The following is a 16,947-nucleotide window of genomic DNA, read 5'->3' on the forward strand; positions in this document are numbered from 1 at the left end:
AATGTTCTGAGGACGGGCAGAATCCATATCATCAGTCTCTGACCTCCTAATGCACTTGCTTCGAAGGAGGCAATTAAGACTGAAAGAGCAGAGAAACTCTAGTATGTTAATAATTTCTTAAAAGCAGTGATAGTCCTTCAGGGACACCTCTCCTAAGCCTTCTGGGCTCAAAGAGCTTTGGTGCATTGAGTCACGATCGTGAGAGGAGACAAGCCTTACCCACCATCAGAATCACATTTCAAAAGCAGATTGTGAGGGGTGCTTAATTGTTGAGGATACGGATATCCCGAGACCGACCTTGAAGACCCCCAAATGTTCTCCATATAATGAAATGATCCAGCTGAACATGGGAGGGGCTGGCATAAGTACTAATAGGACACAATCTGTTTATAGTAATAAGCCACGAGCCTTCACCAGGTGGTGACAAACATCAGTATTGAGTTGTGAAAACATCTCCTGCTACTTCAGACATGACCGTAGTAAAGGACAGCCCATTCCAAACACGGCACACCACATGAAGCTGTCAGTCAGTGGGATGAGCCGGGTTTTTCCTTGCTCAGTTTTGAAGGTAGAGCTACTGTATGTGACACCATAATCTTAAGGGATAAATGTCACACATTACCATAGAGAAGGTCCTGAAAAATACCTGTCACTGAACACTACTTTTGAGATAAAGCTCTGATGAAAAATATGCCAATCTAAGGTCTTAGAGGGATTATTACATGGGGGTACACTCCAAACGTATCTGTCTCACCAGGATTTAAAAAAAAAAAACTTATTTGGGAGAGAGAAAGAGAGCAAGAGTGAGATCGAGAGAGAGAGAGAGAGAGAGAGAGAGAGAGCAAGAGCAGGGGGAGGGGCAAAGGGAGAGGAAGAAGCAGGGTCCCCACCGAGCAGGGGGCCCAATGCAGGGCTCGATCCCAGGACCCCTGGGATCATGACCTGAGCCAAAGGCAGACACTTAACCAACTGAGCTACCCGGGCGCCCCTCACCTTAGCAGGATTTACAAAAACCTTGAGCTGCCATAAACATTTCATGCTATACCAAATTAAGTCATTTTCTACAGGATCCATTTTTCCTTCCAAGCCTCTCCATGAACAATTGTGACTTACGTGAAGCCAGGTAGAGGACGTAAGCTGCCATCCAAGCAAGCAATATGATGCTTCAGCACCTTCATTCTAGGGCACGCACTCGGGTGAACACAGCAGTTCCCCACATCAGAAAGAATAAAGTGTCATGTTCCTGCTTCTAGGAAAACGGGAGCAGAAATAAAATCCAAAAATGTCGGAGGGCGACCAAGAACTGTAGAGCTCGGCATTGATAAGACCAACCTTCTCCCCTCTTGCCAGCCTTTTGCAAGCAGAGCTTCCTGTGAGCCAAGGGGAGAAGTAGCCACGAAAAGACAAGGCTGGGATGCTGAAGACCACACTTCAGTCTCTAACTCTCAAACTGTCACGACAGGGGCTGCTAAGAGGAGCCACAGAGCCTTGGCTTCAGCATGATTTTAGTCTGGTTTGTGCCTACACAAGCTTGGAATCGAATGACTTTAGGACCTACTCAATGCCTTTGAATATTGTGTCCATTATCCATTGTTTATTTTCTTTCCTGTGTCCTCTTCCTCTTGGCCCTGTATTCTGTCTTATATATTTACTTCCTCATTGGTGCTTCCATTGGCTATCCCATATTTAAGGTTGTATGGGGGAGCCCGGCTGGCTCAGTCAGTGGAGCGTGTGACTCTTGATCTCCGGGTTGTGAGTTCGAGCCCCATGTGGGGTGTAGAGAGGACCTAAAAATAAAATCTTGTTCAAAAAATAAAGTTCTATACATGGCCTTGAGCCATTTGGAGAAAAGCCGTCACATAAACCTAAACAACAAACAAGCAAAACCCAAATAGCAGATAACCTAGTTTAGCATGAGAGCCTGGGAGCTACAGTTAGCCCCTGCTCTATATCACTAGCCTATTCAGAGGTGATTGCAGTGAGCCGTGGGTGTGTATCTGTGCGTCTGTCTGTGCATGTGTGCACTGTGGCATATAGGTGTTACCTTCACTTAATTCCTTCACCATCAAAGTGAAGGCTCTGAAGTTCTTCCCATTTTGTTCTGTACACCAGTGAAAGACCTGTTGGTGCTAGGAATTGGTCCCTCTCCACCAAAGTCCTCAAAACGTAGTGTTCTTAAAATAAGTGCATCATGAAAACAATCAACTGTTCTCTCTCACCTTTCCTAGATTATAAGCGCAAAAGAAGCCATTCTGTTGCTCTCATTTTTAAGATTACTCATGTATTGATTTTGTAAAGTCACCTCTACACCCACTGTGGGGCTCGAACCCACAACCCTGAGATCAGGAGTCACATGCTCCAGCCGGGCACCCTTTGTTGCTCTCCTTTTTAGAATTATATTGCATACAGCAGGAATTGGGTGTTCAGGTGTTTGCTCCCACTGGTTGATATGCCACAGTCTATGCCCCCAACTCAGCAGAAGAGAGAGAAAAAGTCTCCTTACCCTCCTTTTCTGCAACATCCAATAGGTCTTGAAACAAGAACAAAACTCCTTGAGAACTAAGATCATTGCTTTGTGTATTCCTGCTTTCTGCCTTTCCCACTAAGCAGAGAAATTCTGAAAAGGCATCATGAACATTGGAAGACTTGTGTGATCAGAGGAAATAAAGGAGAATTCATGGCGGGTGTGTGTGTGTGTATACAGTCCCTAAGGTGAAATGGGAGGTAAGATCACAGAGGAGGGAGAGGAGTTCCCTGCAGTGAAATTTGCCCCTGCAGATCTCAGGGAGTTTATTCTCTAATGCCAGGTGCCTCACGTATGCCCCTGAGAGTCCCAGAGTCATTCTGAGAAAATGGGAGATGGATCTACTGAGTCATAATGGGCAGAAGTGGCTTTGTAGGACTGTCAAGGAGATACCAGCAACATTCTGGAGCTGACATCAGGACGCAGGCTCAGCCACATGACAAGGAGCAAGAGCAGCTGGGACTGAATCACAGAGGGGACTGAGGCATCATGCCACGAGGTCCAAGCGCTTGTATATATAGAACCGGGAAGCCGCAAAGTCACTAGGGAAGCATCAAACCCTATGGGAAGTGTGCTGATTGGAGGAGAGCCCGGTTGACCACACACACCGGGCTGAGAAAAAAGATTCAGGAGATGAATTGCAAAGGGATATAAAGAGCAGGAGAGGTGAGGGAGAGGCTAGCCTTTAGGTGGTGGTCAAAGATGTTGGGGCTGGGCGGCCTGAAGGTTTGGCTGCCCTGTCGTCCAGGTTAAGGATGAGCCACACGGAATCCAGACGTGGTAGGTGGAGCCCGATAGAGCAGTGGTTGCTCAGGGGTCACTAAACTCAGGTGGGAAACTGACGGGTGAATACACAAAATGTGCTACATCCAGACAATGAAATATTATTTGGCCATAAAAAGGAACCGAGTACTGATCCATGCTACAACTTGGATGAACCTTAAAAACATTATGCTAAGTCAATGATTCTATTTGTATGGAACATTCAGCATAGGTAAATCCACAGAGACAGAAAGCAGACTGTCGGTTGTCAGGGGCTGAGGGAGGCGGGGAGTGGGGAGTGAGTGCTAATGAGTACAAGCTCTCTTTCTGGAGTGATGCAAATATCTTAAAACTAGATACAGGTGGTGATTCTACAACATCACAAATGTACGAAACGCCACCGAACTGTATACCTTAGAAGGGTTCATCTTATGTGAATTTCACCTCAATAACACACACACACACACACACACACACACAGATGGGTAGAGCCTGCTGGGGAAGGAGACTGGCTGATTATTTTTCCTTTCTTCTCATTAAGTTGTAAAGTCCTCAGCAGGGGCAGGCACTGGATTCTACTTATCACTATGCCCCCACAGGGCCCAGTGTAAAAGATGTGCTCCATCTTTGTTGAATGAACTTGAATTATCAGATGCTACATGTCAAGACAAGATGGCACTTTTTTTCTCCCTGACTTGCAGTTTTTGCACATGTATAAATTTAAGTAGTTTCTGTTACACTAACTTAAAGATCAACTTGATTCAGCAGTAAAATGGGGCTTACCTTCCAGATGGTATCAAACCATCCAGAAGAATGAAAATTTTAGCCCGTGATCTAGATGTTTGGCCTAACAGTCCTGAAAGGGGGTATGAGGAGGGTGTATGGGGATGTATTCACTAAATGGCTCACTCTTCATACAGGTATTTTCAGCACCAATGCAGGCAAAGCCCATGGTTACCTGTTGTTAAGCCCAGTGTTAACTTACTCCCATGGGATCCTTTATGTTTCTCTTGCTCTCAGAAATGCTCTAACTGAGATTCTCTGTAGTTCCACAAAGGCAAAAGATGGAGGATCTTCCACTTTTGGCAACTGTAGGAAATCTTTGCCCATAGGATCCATGGTATCTCAGATGAAAGAGTGTACCTCACCTGAGCCTGAGTTTGCTAATTCCAAGATTTCTCAGCTAAATCCCAGAGCCAATGTTTATCTCAAGCCAAGATTGGCGGGGAGGGGGGGAGGGTTGTGGTGGGGAGAGGTTAGAAGGACAAATGACAGGCTTATGTGGTACTCCCTCAGACTAGATCTGTGAAAATATTCTCTTCATTCATATTTCAATTGATCGGTTTCATAAGAGCAAACAATTGAATGGATGTGAAATACAACCATATTTAGAGACCATATTTTGTGACTTGTCGAACTCTTGAAAAGTTGAGTGGTCTGACGACCCAGCTGTCATGGATATTGATCCATATTTTCCTTAGCATTGATATTTTCCTTTTAATCGGGTGTCTCCACTGACAGGTTTAGTTTCCTTTCAGGATCCTTGATTTTCATAAGTTTTCTTGACTAAAAGTAAAATACTTTGAAAAGAATACAAACCTAACCTATAAAGATAACAAGGTTACAACTGATTGGACAATGTGAAATGGCAACTACTACTTAAGACTGAACGAAATGAGAAATTCAATGAAAAGCTCTGGAAAGAGGTTTTACTATAGATGAGACAGGCAGTGTGAAGCTAATCTTTATAAATGGCACAAATAAAGCGCACACATGTCCTCAGGCTACAGAACTTCCTATGATTAAATGTATATTCCTGAGTAATTTTTTTTAAAAAATCTGGTTTGACACTATTCCCTAGACCCATCATCACATTAGGTCAGTAATTCAAGTGTAGGTTAATTATAACCTAAGGTTACTACCCAAGGAAGAGTCACTTCCTGGATTATAATACCCTTATACTGTCTACAAATAGGTTTGATTTCCTTCCTTCCTTCCTCCCTCCCTCCTTTCCTTCCTCCTTTCCTCCCTTCTTTCTTTCCTTCCTCCCTCCCTCCATCCCTCCCTTCTTTCCTTCCTTACTTCCTCCCTCCCTTCCTTCTTTCCTTCCTTCCTTCCTCCCTCCCTCCCTCCTTTCCTTCCTCCCTTCTTTCTTTCCTTCCTCCCTCCCTCCCTTCCTCCCTCCCTTCTTTCTTTCCTTCCTCCCTCTCTCCATCCCTCCCTTCCTCCCTCCCTCCTTTCCTTCCTCCCTCCCTCCCTTCTTTCCTTCCTTCCTTCCCTCCCTCCCTCCCTGGATAGCACATATCAACAATAAAAGTGCTGGGGGTTTTTTAAGATTTATTTATTTATTTATTTGACAGAGAGATAGAGAGCACAAGTAGGCAGAGTGTCAGGCAGAGGGAAAGGGAGAAGCAGGCTCTCCACTGAGCAGGGAGCCCGATGCGGGGCTCGATCCCAGGACCCTGGGATCATGACCTGAGCCGAAGGCAGCTGCTTAACCAATTGAGCCACCCAGGTGCCCCATCAATAAAAGTTGTTTTAAAACAATAGATTGTTCAGAAATATAAATACGGGTTTGAAATAATATCTTTTCTCTATATTATACCATTTGTGTTATTTTATTATTTTGTTTGATACCCTGAGATATTTAAAGCCAGCAAATTAAACAAAAAAACCTTCAGTTAACAGAATTATTGTAATGGTGCAAAAGTGCATTTGGCTAATTTTTAGACTCATTCAAATTTAGCAGGCTTTGGATTCCACCATTTGATAGGGGAGGACTTTCTTGGTTCTCAAGCAACATCCTTCATGAAAGCATACTGGGCATGAAGTAGCTTATATGCACCAAATTCAATTTAAAAAATCCCACTAATTCAAAAAACATAGGCCTGGGAAGAAATTCTTTTGAATAAACTACAACTGGATCATCTAATTTTGTTTTTCTTGAAGAAAGGGTTCCAACATTTACCTTAAACAGTCACAACAATAAAGAAACCCATATTAACACTTGATATATAGTAGGTGCTCAAATACTTGTTAAATGAACATTAGCAAATAAATGTATCGCTAACTAACATTTCCTTTTTAAGAGCAGACCATGGTTAGGAGATATGCTGCTTAAAACAAATTAGTATTCGGGGAATTGTACATTTTTTACCATATTAGCATCCCAGTGGGTAAGTCACTGGGATGGTTTCTCTTGAAGCTTATGCAAGAACCACATATTTGACCTGGGGGCATTTTCTTTTTTAAGGATTATATTGTTTATACCTGTTTTACAGCATCTGCTTTTAATAAAGCCAAACACCAACTGCTTTTCTCTAACAATTTAAAAAAATATGTCATAACAGTTAAGCACATTTTCATGATTCTACTTAGAACCTGATGAGCTTTTAGGATAATAAATATATACTATTTCTCCAGAGTGGAGTGGATGCACGGGGCCATTAATCCCTGTAGCCTGATTCACATTTGCTGGAGGGAAGTCTATCTCCATGCAAGTTCAATGCCTCATCCCATTAGCACCTCATTCTCACTGTCCCAGGTCAGTAAAACAGCTTAGTTGGGAAACAAGCTGTTTTCAGGCATGTGTTTTGCCTTGCGTGGGGGAAGAGGAGGAGTCAGTGGGGGGAAGGGAGAAAGGGAGAAGGAAGAGAAGAAACATGAATTGAGCTTCTGGTATACGCCAGTCTGCTACGGACTCTACGTTTATGACCTCACCTAATCATGACAACAACCTTGTGAGAAGCCCTTCCTTACAGAAGAGGGCCTTGGGACTTTCTAGGTTGAGTGACCCACTCAACAAGGCCCCACACGGTAAGTAGCAGGACTGAGATGCAAACCCAAGTTCATCTGGCTCCAAAGCCTTCCTCTAGTCCATTACATTACATTGCTAATTCATTCCATTTAGCATCATGACTAATTATCCCATGCCCTGATGCTGGTTCCCACTAGACCTTAAGCTCCTCAAAGCAGGTAACTTCCTGTCTTCAGCCTCATATCCCTGGTACCTACCTTGGTGCCTAACCCATAGTATCTCAAAACATAAATGTATGAATGAATGAACAAATGAACCAGTAAGAGAAAAAACCCCACAGCCTGCCAGAGCTAGAAGGTTCTAATCCAACCATCTCACTTTTTAGATGGGGAAACCATGGCCCAGAGAGATTAAGCCACTTGCCCCAGGTTAAGTGACTCATTAGTAAAAGATTCAGAACTCGAGTTCAAGTATCTTCTATATTCTCCTCGACAGGACGCTGCCACTTGGACAAATAGCTTTGGAAGCCTGCTCATCAACTCCCCACGGTTTCCTAAGCATTTTACCCTCCTGATTTCGTTCCTTAATCCCAAACTCCTCCTTACACATGGGAAGCCATGGAGGTTAGGAGCGCCATTAGCCCACTAGATTGAGAGCTCCGGGAGGACAGGAAATTTTGCCTGTTTTGTTCACTTCAACATGACTGGCGCTTAGAACGTGCTCAGTAAATATTTAGTGAATAAAGGAATATATATTATTTCCTTTCCAGCGATGAGCAAATTCTTCACAGATGACAAATGTTAGCACAGATTATACTAACACTCAATGATCAACAATTTCAGCAATATTGCTCAGTGAAATGGTACTCCTTTTCCCCTCCCATTCTTCTCTCCTCCACCTTCATCTATAAAATGGGGAAAAATAATTTACTTCTGAAGGTTGGTGTAAGGATAAAAAGAGTTAATACAGACAAGCACTTAGCACAGTGCTTCATACACAGTTAACTCTCACTAAACGATAGCTATTAGTGTATATATGATTTCTTCAAACCAATAAATAAATAAGGGTCCACATAACGGGGAAATGGAGAAGCCAGACAAAAAAGGGGGTGCTGTTTGATGCTCTACACCTGGTAAAATGTCCCTGAATACACAGTTTTCTACATGCTTCAAAGTTTGTAAATTCTCTAAGGGCTAGAGGTCATAGACAGCATCTGGCATGTCACAGATGCTCACATGTATGTTTTTTCTAGAATGTTTCTTGTGAAATTAATGAAGGCAGAGAGAAGACATAACCAACCTTGAGATAGACCTATGATTCTCAAACACTGCTATATTTAACATTCAAAAAAAAAGATTACCTCTCCACGAGTTCCTGGCCGTTCCAGCAAAGAGTGTCGTTTTCAGCCACGGGGCTATGGCTGCAGACGTAACCAGGCAAAGCACTGTAGAAGCTGATGAAAGATTTTAACTTCTGAATTAGTTCCCTGAAAGAAAAAGAAAGCATCTGTGCATAAGAGGCAAGTAAACCCAGTATGAGAAAAGTTTAATTTCCTTATCAGCATGACAGAAAGGCTCTGCCAGGCTGATTAGAGCCATAAATGATTTTAAAAGACATCCTTGGTTACAAGGCCACAATTTAATTTTTTTTAAAAAATCAATAAAATGATATTAGGGGAAAATAAGTTGCTTGCCATATAAGGTGCTGCTCCTAGCAGAAGGATGATTTAATTCCAACATTCATTTTCTTACATGTTCGGCTTCCATTTTTTGTTCAGAATGCTGTTACCTACGTTCTCAAAGGTGCTGATTACAAGGCACACTGGAGCACTACATATCTTTTGGTTTCTGGGTGTAATTGAGTGCATTGATTGTAATTTACAATGCTATTACCCTAGAGATAGCCCCTTTCCATATAGGCTCGGGCTAATAGTTGCAGATCAGAATTACAGGGTGCTCAGAGCAGTGTACGCTCTATGAAATTCTCCTGACAATAGAGCCAGAGAAACTCACATCTGCTAGAGGAGGAAGGCTTCTTTGTTCTTTGTCTGTATATTGTGGTAACTATGGGAGGGGGTGGTGGTGGTGGTGGTGGGAGGCAGGAGAGAGTGGATTCTAGTATATTTTATTATTTATTTGCTTTGGCTTTTATGCTACATATAAGACAAATGTGTGTGGGGGGGTGGGAGAGAGAGAGCGAGAGTGAGAGAAGAGAGCAAGGACATTACATATGCAAATAGGTATAAACACACACACATAAATACCCAGCAAATTTTCTGGCCTATTATCTTGTTTCAGCTGTACATGGACACACAAAATAAGACGCTACAGACTGGAGAGAAGTGGCTATGCTTATAAAGAAATATTAAAATAGCTATACAATAGATGTCCGATGGTAAACACAAATGAAATACTCTCTATTTTTCTAAAGCAATGTTCCTGGTAGAAAGGAAGTTAAAGCGTTCTTCATAACCAAGTCTATCTTAAGGCTCTACTAAGTTTTTGGAGACTCTGGCCAGGGAATTTGCTGGCAGTAGGGTAATTATTCAATACTGTTTCCAGGCTAAGAATGGACTGGCCCAATATATAGGCTTCTGGAGAAGCCAGAGGCCTGAATCTCATTTGGACACTGGTGGGAGTCCTGAGCCCAGAAAAGCCTTCTGGGGGTTGTTTTCGGATCTGGCCAAAAGAGGAAGACTGGTAGAAATTATTTTCTTGCATTTTTCCACTTTATTACCATAAAACGATTCATTTCAACTGATGACTTAGAAGAGGGAGAGCACTTAAAATACTCAGCACATCTTCACAAAGGCTCGGGTCACAGCAAAGCCAGGGTGATGGACAGAACAACTCAAGAAAGGTTATTGGGATATATATAACTCCCGATACCCCAACAGTTGCTTCCTGAGCTCCGTCAACCTCCAAAGTGAAGAGGCTCAATCCAGGGCTCGGAAAATAAAAGTCAACATTATAGTTTCTAACAGGAAAAAGATGGGTTCAATTAACACTAATAGGAGAGATGCTCTGTTTTACAAGGTAATAATACAGTTCCCAAGAGTGGAAACTGAGAGAGTAAAGGCTGAGGCTGAGTAATCCCCCACCTCCATGAGGAAATGGAATATGGCCATTAGTCTATGGGAGACGATGGCCTGCTCTTTAATGAAAGAGTTTCCCTTAGGCCTCCTCCTATCTCTGAACTCTCTCTAAGATAGCACATGGTTAGAAAAATTGAACTCATGGCAAAGTTTTCCAATTTGACTTGTCTAGAAGTTAAAAGAGACAAAAAAACAAAAACAACAACAAAAAAACACTCTGAACTTCTCCTAGCCCCTGAACTGTTGCAGTTTTCTGGGCTGATCATAAAGATCACTGGCAAGTTGGAGAAGATTCAGAGAGGGTCCGTCTAAACGTCAAGGGGATGAGGGGCTGCCGTAAACACAAGACCTCCCACTTCAGTATGGAAGGATATTACTTGGTGGGGTCAAGATAAACGTCTAAGAAAACCACAGAGAATGTGAATACTGTGAACACAATCTGGGTCATCAAATTCTAGGACTCAGGGGAATCTCTTTGAAACTTGAGCAAGGTCACTTGGAGACATAGAAGGCCATCCCATGTCATAGAGTACTCATTACCACCACAGGACATACAGGATGGACCTAGGAAGAGATTGTGCTTGAAAAACTCGCTTCTGGATTAATTGTTTTGAATTCGGAACGGTTTCATTTAGCAACCATGCTATAATGATGGTTGGAGTCTCAGAACAGCCCCTGAAAACCTGTTAGGAGTAGTAGGTAAGAGCACTGATTTTGGAGTCTGACCCACGTAAGTGTCAAAGGCCAGCTACTCCCTCATTACTTGGCGGCATAACCTTAGGCAAATTCTATACTTCTCTGGGCCTTAGTTTCCCTGACTGTAAAATGAAGCTAATGATAGGTCGCTACGATGATTGAGGCAATGCACGTAAAGTGTTTAGCATAGTCTCTGGCACAAAGTAATCCCCCCATAACATTAGTCATGGTCAATATTACCATTATTATAAGCCAGTAGAATACGGATAGTTAATGAAATATACATTATGTTTCAGATAGTATGCAAGATAATTAAGGTTTTCTTTCAAGTTCCAGGTAACTATTTTCTATGTGCAAGATGGACGTTGTTTCATTGTTTGAGGTGAGTATTCATTGTTTGAGGTGAGTATTCATTGTTTGAGGTGAGTATTAATAAGCATAATCGTGTTCTCTCCCCACATATTCTTCCTGGTATTTTTTTTTTCAACGACTGGCTAGGTACTGGGCTGGGTAACCCCCTGGGCTAATCTGGTAGAGCAGTTTGAATGGTCTTTGCCTGATAAGATGGTGGTGGCCTTCGAAGGGATTTGTGTGTAAGAATCAGATGTGGAGGGCCAAGATGAAGTCCAGTTAAATGTCAATTAGTCATCAGGGAAATGCAAATCAAAACCAGAGTGAAATACCACTTCATACCCACGAGGATGACTATAATAAAAAAGTCCAAAAAATAAAATAAAATAAAAAAGACAGACAACAATAAAGTGTTGCAAAAGATGTGGAGAAAGTGGAACCTCCACATTGCTGGTGGGAATGCAAAATGGTGCAGCTGCTGCGGAAAACAGTTTGGTGGCTCCTTACAAAGTATAGAAGTTACCATATGGCCCAGCAATTCCTCTCCTAGGTATATACCCCAAAGAATCACAAATGAGTGCTCTAAGAAGTACGTGTAAATGCACGCTCATGGCAGAGCTATTAACAATAGCTAAAAGGTGGAACAACACAGATGTCCATCAACTGATGAAGGGATAAACAAATACACAGTCCATACAACGGAATATTATTTGGCCTTAAATAGGAATAGAATATTCACACACGTTGCAACATGGGTGAACCCTGAAAACATTATGCTAAGTGAAAGAAGCCAATCATGGAAGACCACATATTATATGATTCCATTTATGTGAAATGTCCAGGATAGGCAAATCTATAGAGACAGAAAGTAGATTAGTGGTTGCTTAGGGCTGGGGGGAGGGGGGGGCGGGCAGAGAGGAGGCCTGAGGAATGATAGCTAAAGGACATGGGACTTCTTCTTGAGGTGATGAAAATGTTCTAATACTGATGGTGGTGATGATTGTGCAACTCTGTGACTATACTAAAAACACCTGAATTATATACTTTATATAGATAAATGGTATGTTATACCAGCTTTATTGAGATATAACCCCCCAAAATGGTAGAGAATGGGTGAGATACGTCTCAGAGGAAGAGAGGCTTGTCTACTAGGAGGAGGGCTGTCCCTTGGAGCAATGGAAGGAGATAGTCAAGGGGGCCAGATGTGGCTCGACGTGAACTAAAACCATGGGCGAGGAGTGAGAAAAGAAATTTCCAAGAGCTGCAAACAATGATTAAAATCTATTTCTTCCTTTATCCTTTAAAATAAGGTCTGTTGGTTTTCTTTCTCCTTGCAAAAGAAATATATGCTCACTATGGAGAATTTAGAAAATACAGAAAGGTAGACGGGGGAAAAAAGAACCCTATTCATAGTCCTACCAACCAGAGATAATCACTGTGAATATTTGGATAAATTTCCTTCTCGACTTGGCTCTCCAGTAGGCTTTTATGTTTAGTTCTCTAAAACCTATCCTTCTTTTTTTTTTTTTTTAGATTTTTATTTATTTATTCATGAGAGACAGAGAGAGAGAGAAGCAGGCTCCCAAGGAGCAGGAAGCCCGATGCGGGACTCGATCCCAGGACCCTGGGATCATGACCTGAGCCGAAGGCAGACGCTTAACCATCTGAGCCACCCAGGCGCCCAAAACCTATCCTTCTTGATAGGCAAGTTCACGGAGTTCTTTTTGGTTCCCCGAGTACATTATTCGCGTTAGAATCCACGGTGTGTTTGATGAGAAAAGCACCCGAGAATAATGAAGCGAATGCAGGTTCTCAGAGAACTCTCGGGGCCTCTGGGGGTGAGGCAGTCCCCACGTTCAGGAGAAGAGAGAGCAGGGCTCTCGGCAAACTGGTGCTACGGGGCCGGCCATTCCTTCACACAAAACCTTCCACAGACGGTGGGAGGGAAACTAGACCTTGGTCTCCCAGGAGAAAGTTGGGTTTTTGAAAGCAAATCCAGACGCATTATTTTGCAGGCTAGAAGAAAGCCTTTCAAAACTGCTGGAGAGTTAATGAGCTTTTCAAAAGAGAGCGACAACAGGTGCTAATGTCCTCCGACACCACAGCCCTGACAGCCGTGGAGTGTGACAGGCGCAGTTTACCTCCTACCGAGTTTACTGGGCCTCTCTCATTTCCCCTCTTCTTGGTCGCTCACTCCTCAACTCCTTCTGGCCTGGGAATGGAGGGTCTTTTGCTTTTATCTTTCCTTAAATAAAGCCTCCTATCCCTCTGCTTATAATCTTAAAAGGAGGCAAGGTGAATATTTCCATTTCTCTCTTTAAAGAAAGATACCTGAAACGAAACTGGTGACATATTAATTACCCATGTAGGACTCAGTCCAGATTTCTCTTCTTTGTGCTAGTAACCCAAGACAGGCAACAAAAGAATCTCCACCCATGAACTAAGGCAGTCTGCTCAACGGAATTGTCTCTAGGGGAGGAAAAAAAAAAGATAGACCATTTGGACAATTAGTTGCCCGGGATGGGAAAAACAATTTGATTGAAGGGAATGTTCTTTGATTCCAATTCCACTTTATTCTAACACGCGCATTCCAAACATACCACTTGACATATAAATAGTAGAGCCTAGGGCTCTCACTTAGGTCAAACTCAACACTCGCTTACAGCAGTGTGCTCAGGGGAAAAAAAAAAAAGTCTCCTCATAGAGCTTTCTATTCAATGTGTTAACTGTGGAACTAAAGGACAGGGCCCCTTTGCATGCACGAGCCATTTTGAAATATTGCGGCTGGGTGCACGTGATCTCCCCTGGAGGGCTCCCACCGTCCTCAAGAGGGGCGTCCCCTTCTCGGGTCGTGGGGGAGGGGAGTCCCTTGGCTTTCTTGCAGTGATTTGCTTGGGCAGGCATCAAAGCGGTACTAATTGGAAAGCACTACAAGTAAAAACAGCCTTTCATCCCCAACTGCAGATCCTGAACTTTTCTCCTTTATCATTCAGGTTCTTTCTTTCTTAATATAAAGTAATAGGAGCTCATTATTTAAAAAAAAATAAATAATGGAAAACCCAGAAAGGCGAACAAACTAAAATAATTATAAAGGGAATGATCCCGGATCAGGTTTAATTCTGCGGCAGAGAAACGTTCACTGTCTGACCTGAAACTCTCATTTTCTGCCATTCCAAAGATTAGCCCGTACTTGTTTCTCGTGCAGTTCCCTTTGCCTGGAACACCCTCTCTTCCCTCCTCCAACTATTGAGTTTCTCATATCTCCCGCCAAGGCCCAGCTCCAGAGTCACCTTCTCCAAGAAGCCTTTCTTGACTTCTGCAAGGGAGCCGCTGCCTTCCCCAGCCGTGGTACCAGCACCCTTTTGGACACAGCTCTGCGATGACACTTGCCCCCAGTGTTTGAAAATTATTTATTTGTGTGTCTTCCCCCTAACTAGGCTAGGAGCGCCTCCTATTCATCAGAGCCTAATCCGTACACAATGCTTAGCGTATAGATGGTGTTGACAAATGGTGAAAGAAGTAGCGTTCTATTTAGGGCAGAATGACTTGTACCAGACTCAAAACTCGTTGATTCACTCAGGACATACCTTGTTGTTTTGTTCGGAGGGTGGAAGGCACCACTGAGCTTACAAAGCTGCCTAGCCCAACCAGACCAGCAGTCTGAGAGGGAGAGGGGGTGAGCATTGATTTGGGACCAGGGAGCTGAGATCGGCTTTTGTTCTTTTCTTTCTAGGTCATTTACTAGTGTCGCCTAATCCATCGCCCCTTTAGACCAAGTCAGAGGGGGAGGGGAGGAGGGACAGCGCAGGAAGGGGAAGGGTGGGGTTACAGAGATGCAGGCGGAGGGACTGTGCCACTTTCTCACACGTTAGCAGTTGGGCCACGATGGACTATTCGACTGAAATGCGGGGCTTAGAGAAAGGACAGAGAGTGCTCACGCAGTCCACCAAACTTTGAGGGGGTAGGTGCGCAAATGACAAGGTAGCATCATGTGGGAAGCGGTGAAGGAGACATTCAGGAGGCCAAAGGAGGGAGAGGCTGCTCCTGAGAAGGGCTGAAGATATTAGGGCTGGCAAGGGCTACGGAAATCGCATTGCTTCTATTCGGGTTGCTTACTTGTGCATCTTGTCCTGCCCTGTTTTAAATCCAATGACAGATATTTTCAATATTTCTACCTTAACGGAACACTGAATCCCATATGCAGGCCACCAGTTGAGTATTAAATCTCCTTTAAATTGGACTAAGCTATTTCTAAGATTAGTTGTGTGTTGCACACTACCCAGTTGGGGGCAGACAAAACAAACAGATGACTTCTGAACGCTACCAAAGGAATACTGCATTTCTTTGTGTGTTGTTATTTTAATAAGGCAAAGGGCTTTTCAACTCATAATCAGATTCAGACAGCTTGCTCCCAACCTCCACAGACGGAAAGCTACAATAGGGTTCCTTTCCAATTATCATATTTTTACCCACGGAGGATGGAGCTTGGGCATGAGGGGTGCTGGAGGCACATGTATTTTTCTGGACAGTGTGAAGTGCTGTGCAGGACATACCGAGAAATTTATAGAGGTACTGACACTCTGCCAAAGCAAGTCCTGCTAATAACATCAGACTGGAGGGGCCGGGGCATGGAGCAAGAGATCATCTTAATCCCCGAGTCTCCCCTCTCCCTAAGAGGGTTTACAATGCCTATTGGAGGGAGTTAAATGAAATCAGACACTCTCCTGTTGTTTTGCTTTCTGATTCTGCAAGGGAATTCAGGAGGAAAGGCTCCGGACTCGGACTCTAACACTCCAGTTTGCAAGAGATGGGAAGCATCATGGGGCGGGCTCGTGTTCCCAACACCCAAAGACCACCACTTACTCAAGCCAACAGGCTACGTAGTTTTTCTTACTACCTTTTCTTTCCTTTTGGGCTTAGCAACAAGTTCAGAAACTCATCTAGACCAAGTGCCAAATCTGGGTGCCCAGCCAAGAACCCGTTCATCAGTTTCTTTTTTCCCTGGGGAAATCGACATCACAGAGCCCTCCCCGGGGAAGGCAATAGGGCATGGGTCCCACAAGAGCCCCAGACAGAGGCCATGGCAGCAGGGCCTGGATAAAGTAGGGCCTCCTACTTACTTATAAATGGGTCGTCTCAAAATGGGACTGGGCTGGTGTGTTTCATCTGAACAAACTCTGCCTGTGATTCTGTGACCAATTCATATACCACCTCCTCCGTGAAGGCCCGCTCTAACATCCTGGGCAGAGGCTCTCACTTTTCCTGTAGGCTGCCTTTAGGGATAGACTCTGGACGCTCTTTTGCACTTATAAAACCGTGTTGGAATTATTTGCATTTAAGTCTATTTCCACGTTAGGCTGCTTTGGAGAGCTGAGATTGTGTCTTGATTTTTGATGCTCAGCACACATTCTGGCACATAATAGGTATTTCCTAAATGTCTGCTGAGCTGACTAAAACAATATATATGAAAATACATATTATTGTACAATATTATATAAATATATTACATTATATTACATTTATAACATATAAATGTCATTTATAATTTAAAATTCCATTTATTAATTTAATTTTATTTTAACAAAATTGTTTAAGATTTTATTTTTAAGTAATTTCTACACCCAGTGTGGGGCTCGAGCTCACAACCCTGGGATCGAGAGTTGCATGCTCCACTGACTGAGCCAGCCAGGTGCCCCTCTTATTAATTTTAAACTAATAATTATGTAGTATAATATAATACAACACATTTACATTGTATTTTAT

The 16,947-nt window shown here is 43.1% G+C and overlaps 1 protein-coding gene across 1 annotated transcript in view; it reads right to left on the minus strand.

The window, feature by feature from the left end:
* Positions 1-16,947, minus strand: part of GPC3 (glypican 3) — a 416,111-nt gene that overhangs the window by 116,339 nt on the left and 282,825 nt on the right. Inside the window, exon 5 of the mRNA XM_045882705.3 lies at positions 8,404-8,529. Within this exon, the coding sequence (XP_045738661.1) occupies positions 8,404-8,529 (126 nt within the window). The remainder of the gene's footprint in view (positions 1-8,403; positions 8,530-16,947) is intronic.

This window comes from Mirounga angustirostris, unplaced genomic scaffold (assembly GCF_029215605.1).
Source record: "Mirounga angustirostris isolate CCGP_5_RB_7025 unplaced genomic scaffold, mMirAng1.0.hap1 SCAF_11, whole genome shotgun sequence".
Taxonomy (NCBI): Eukaryota; Metazoa; Chordata; class Mammalia; order Carnivora; family Phocidae; genus Mirounga; species Mirounga angustirostris.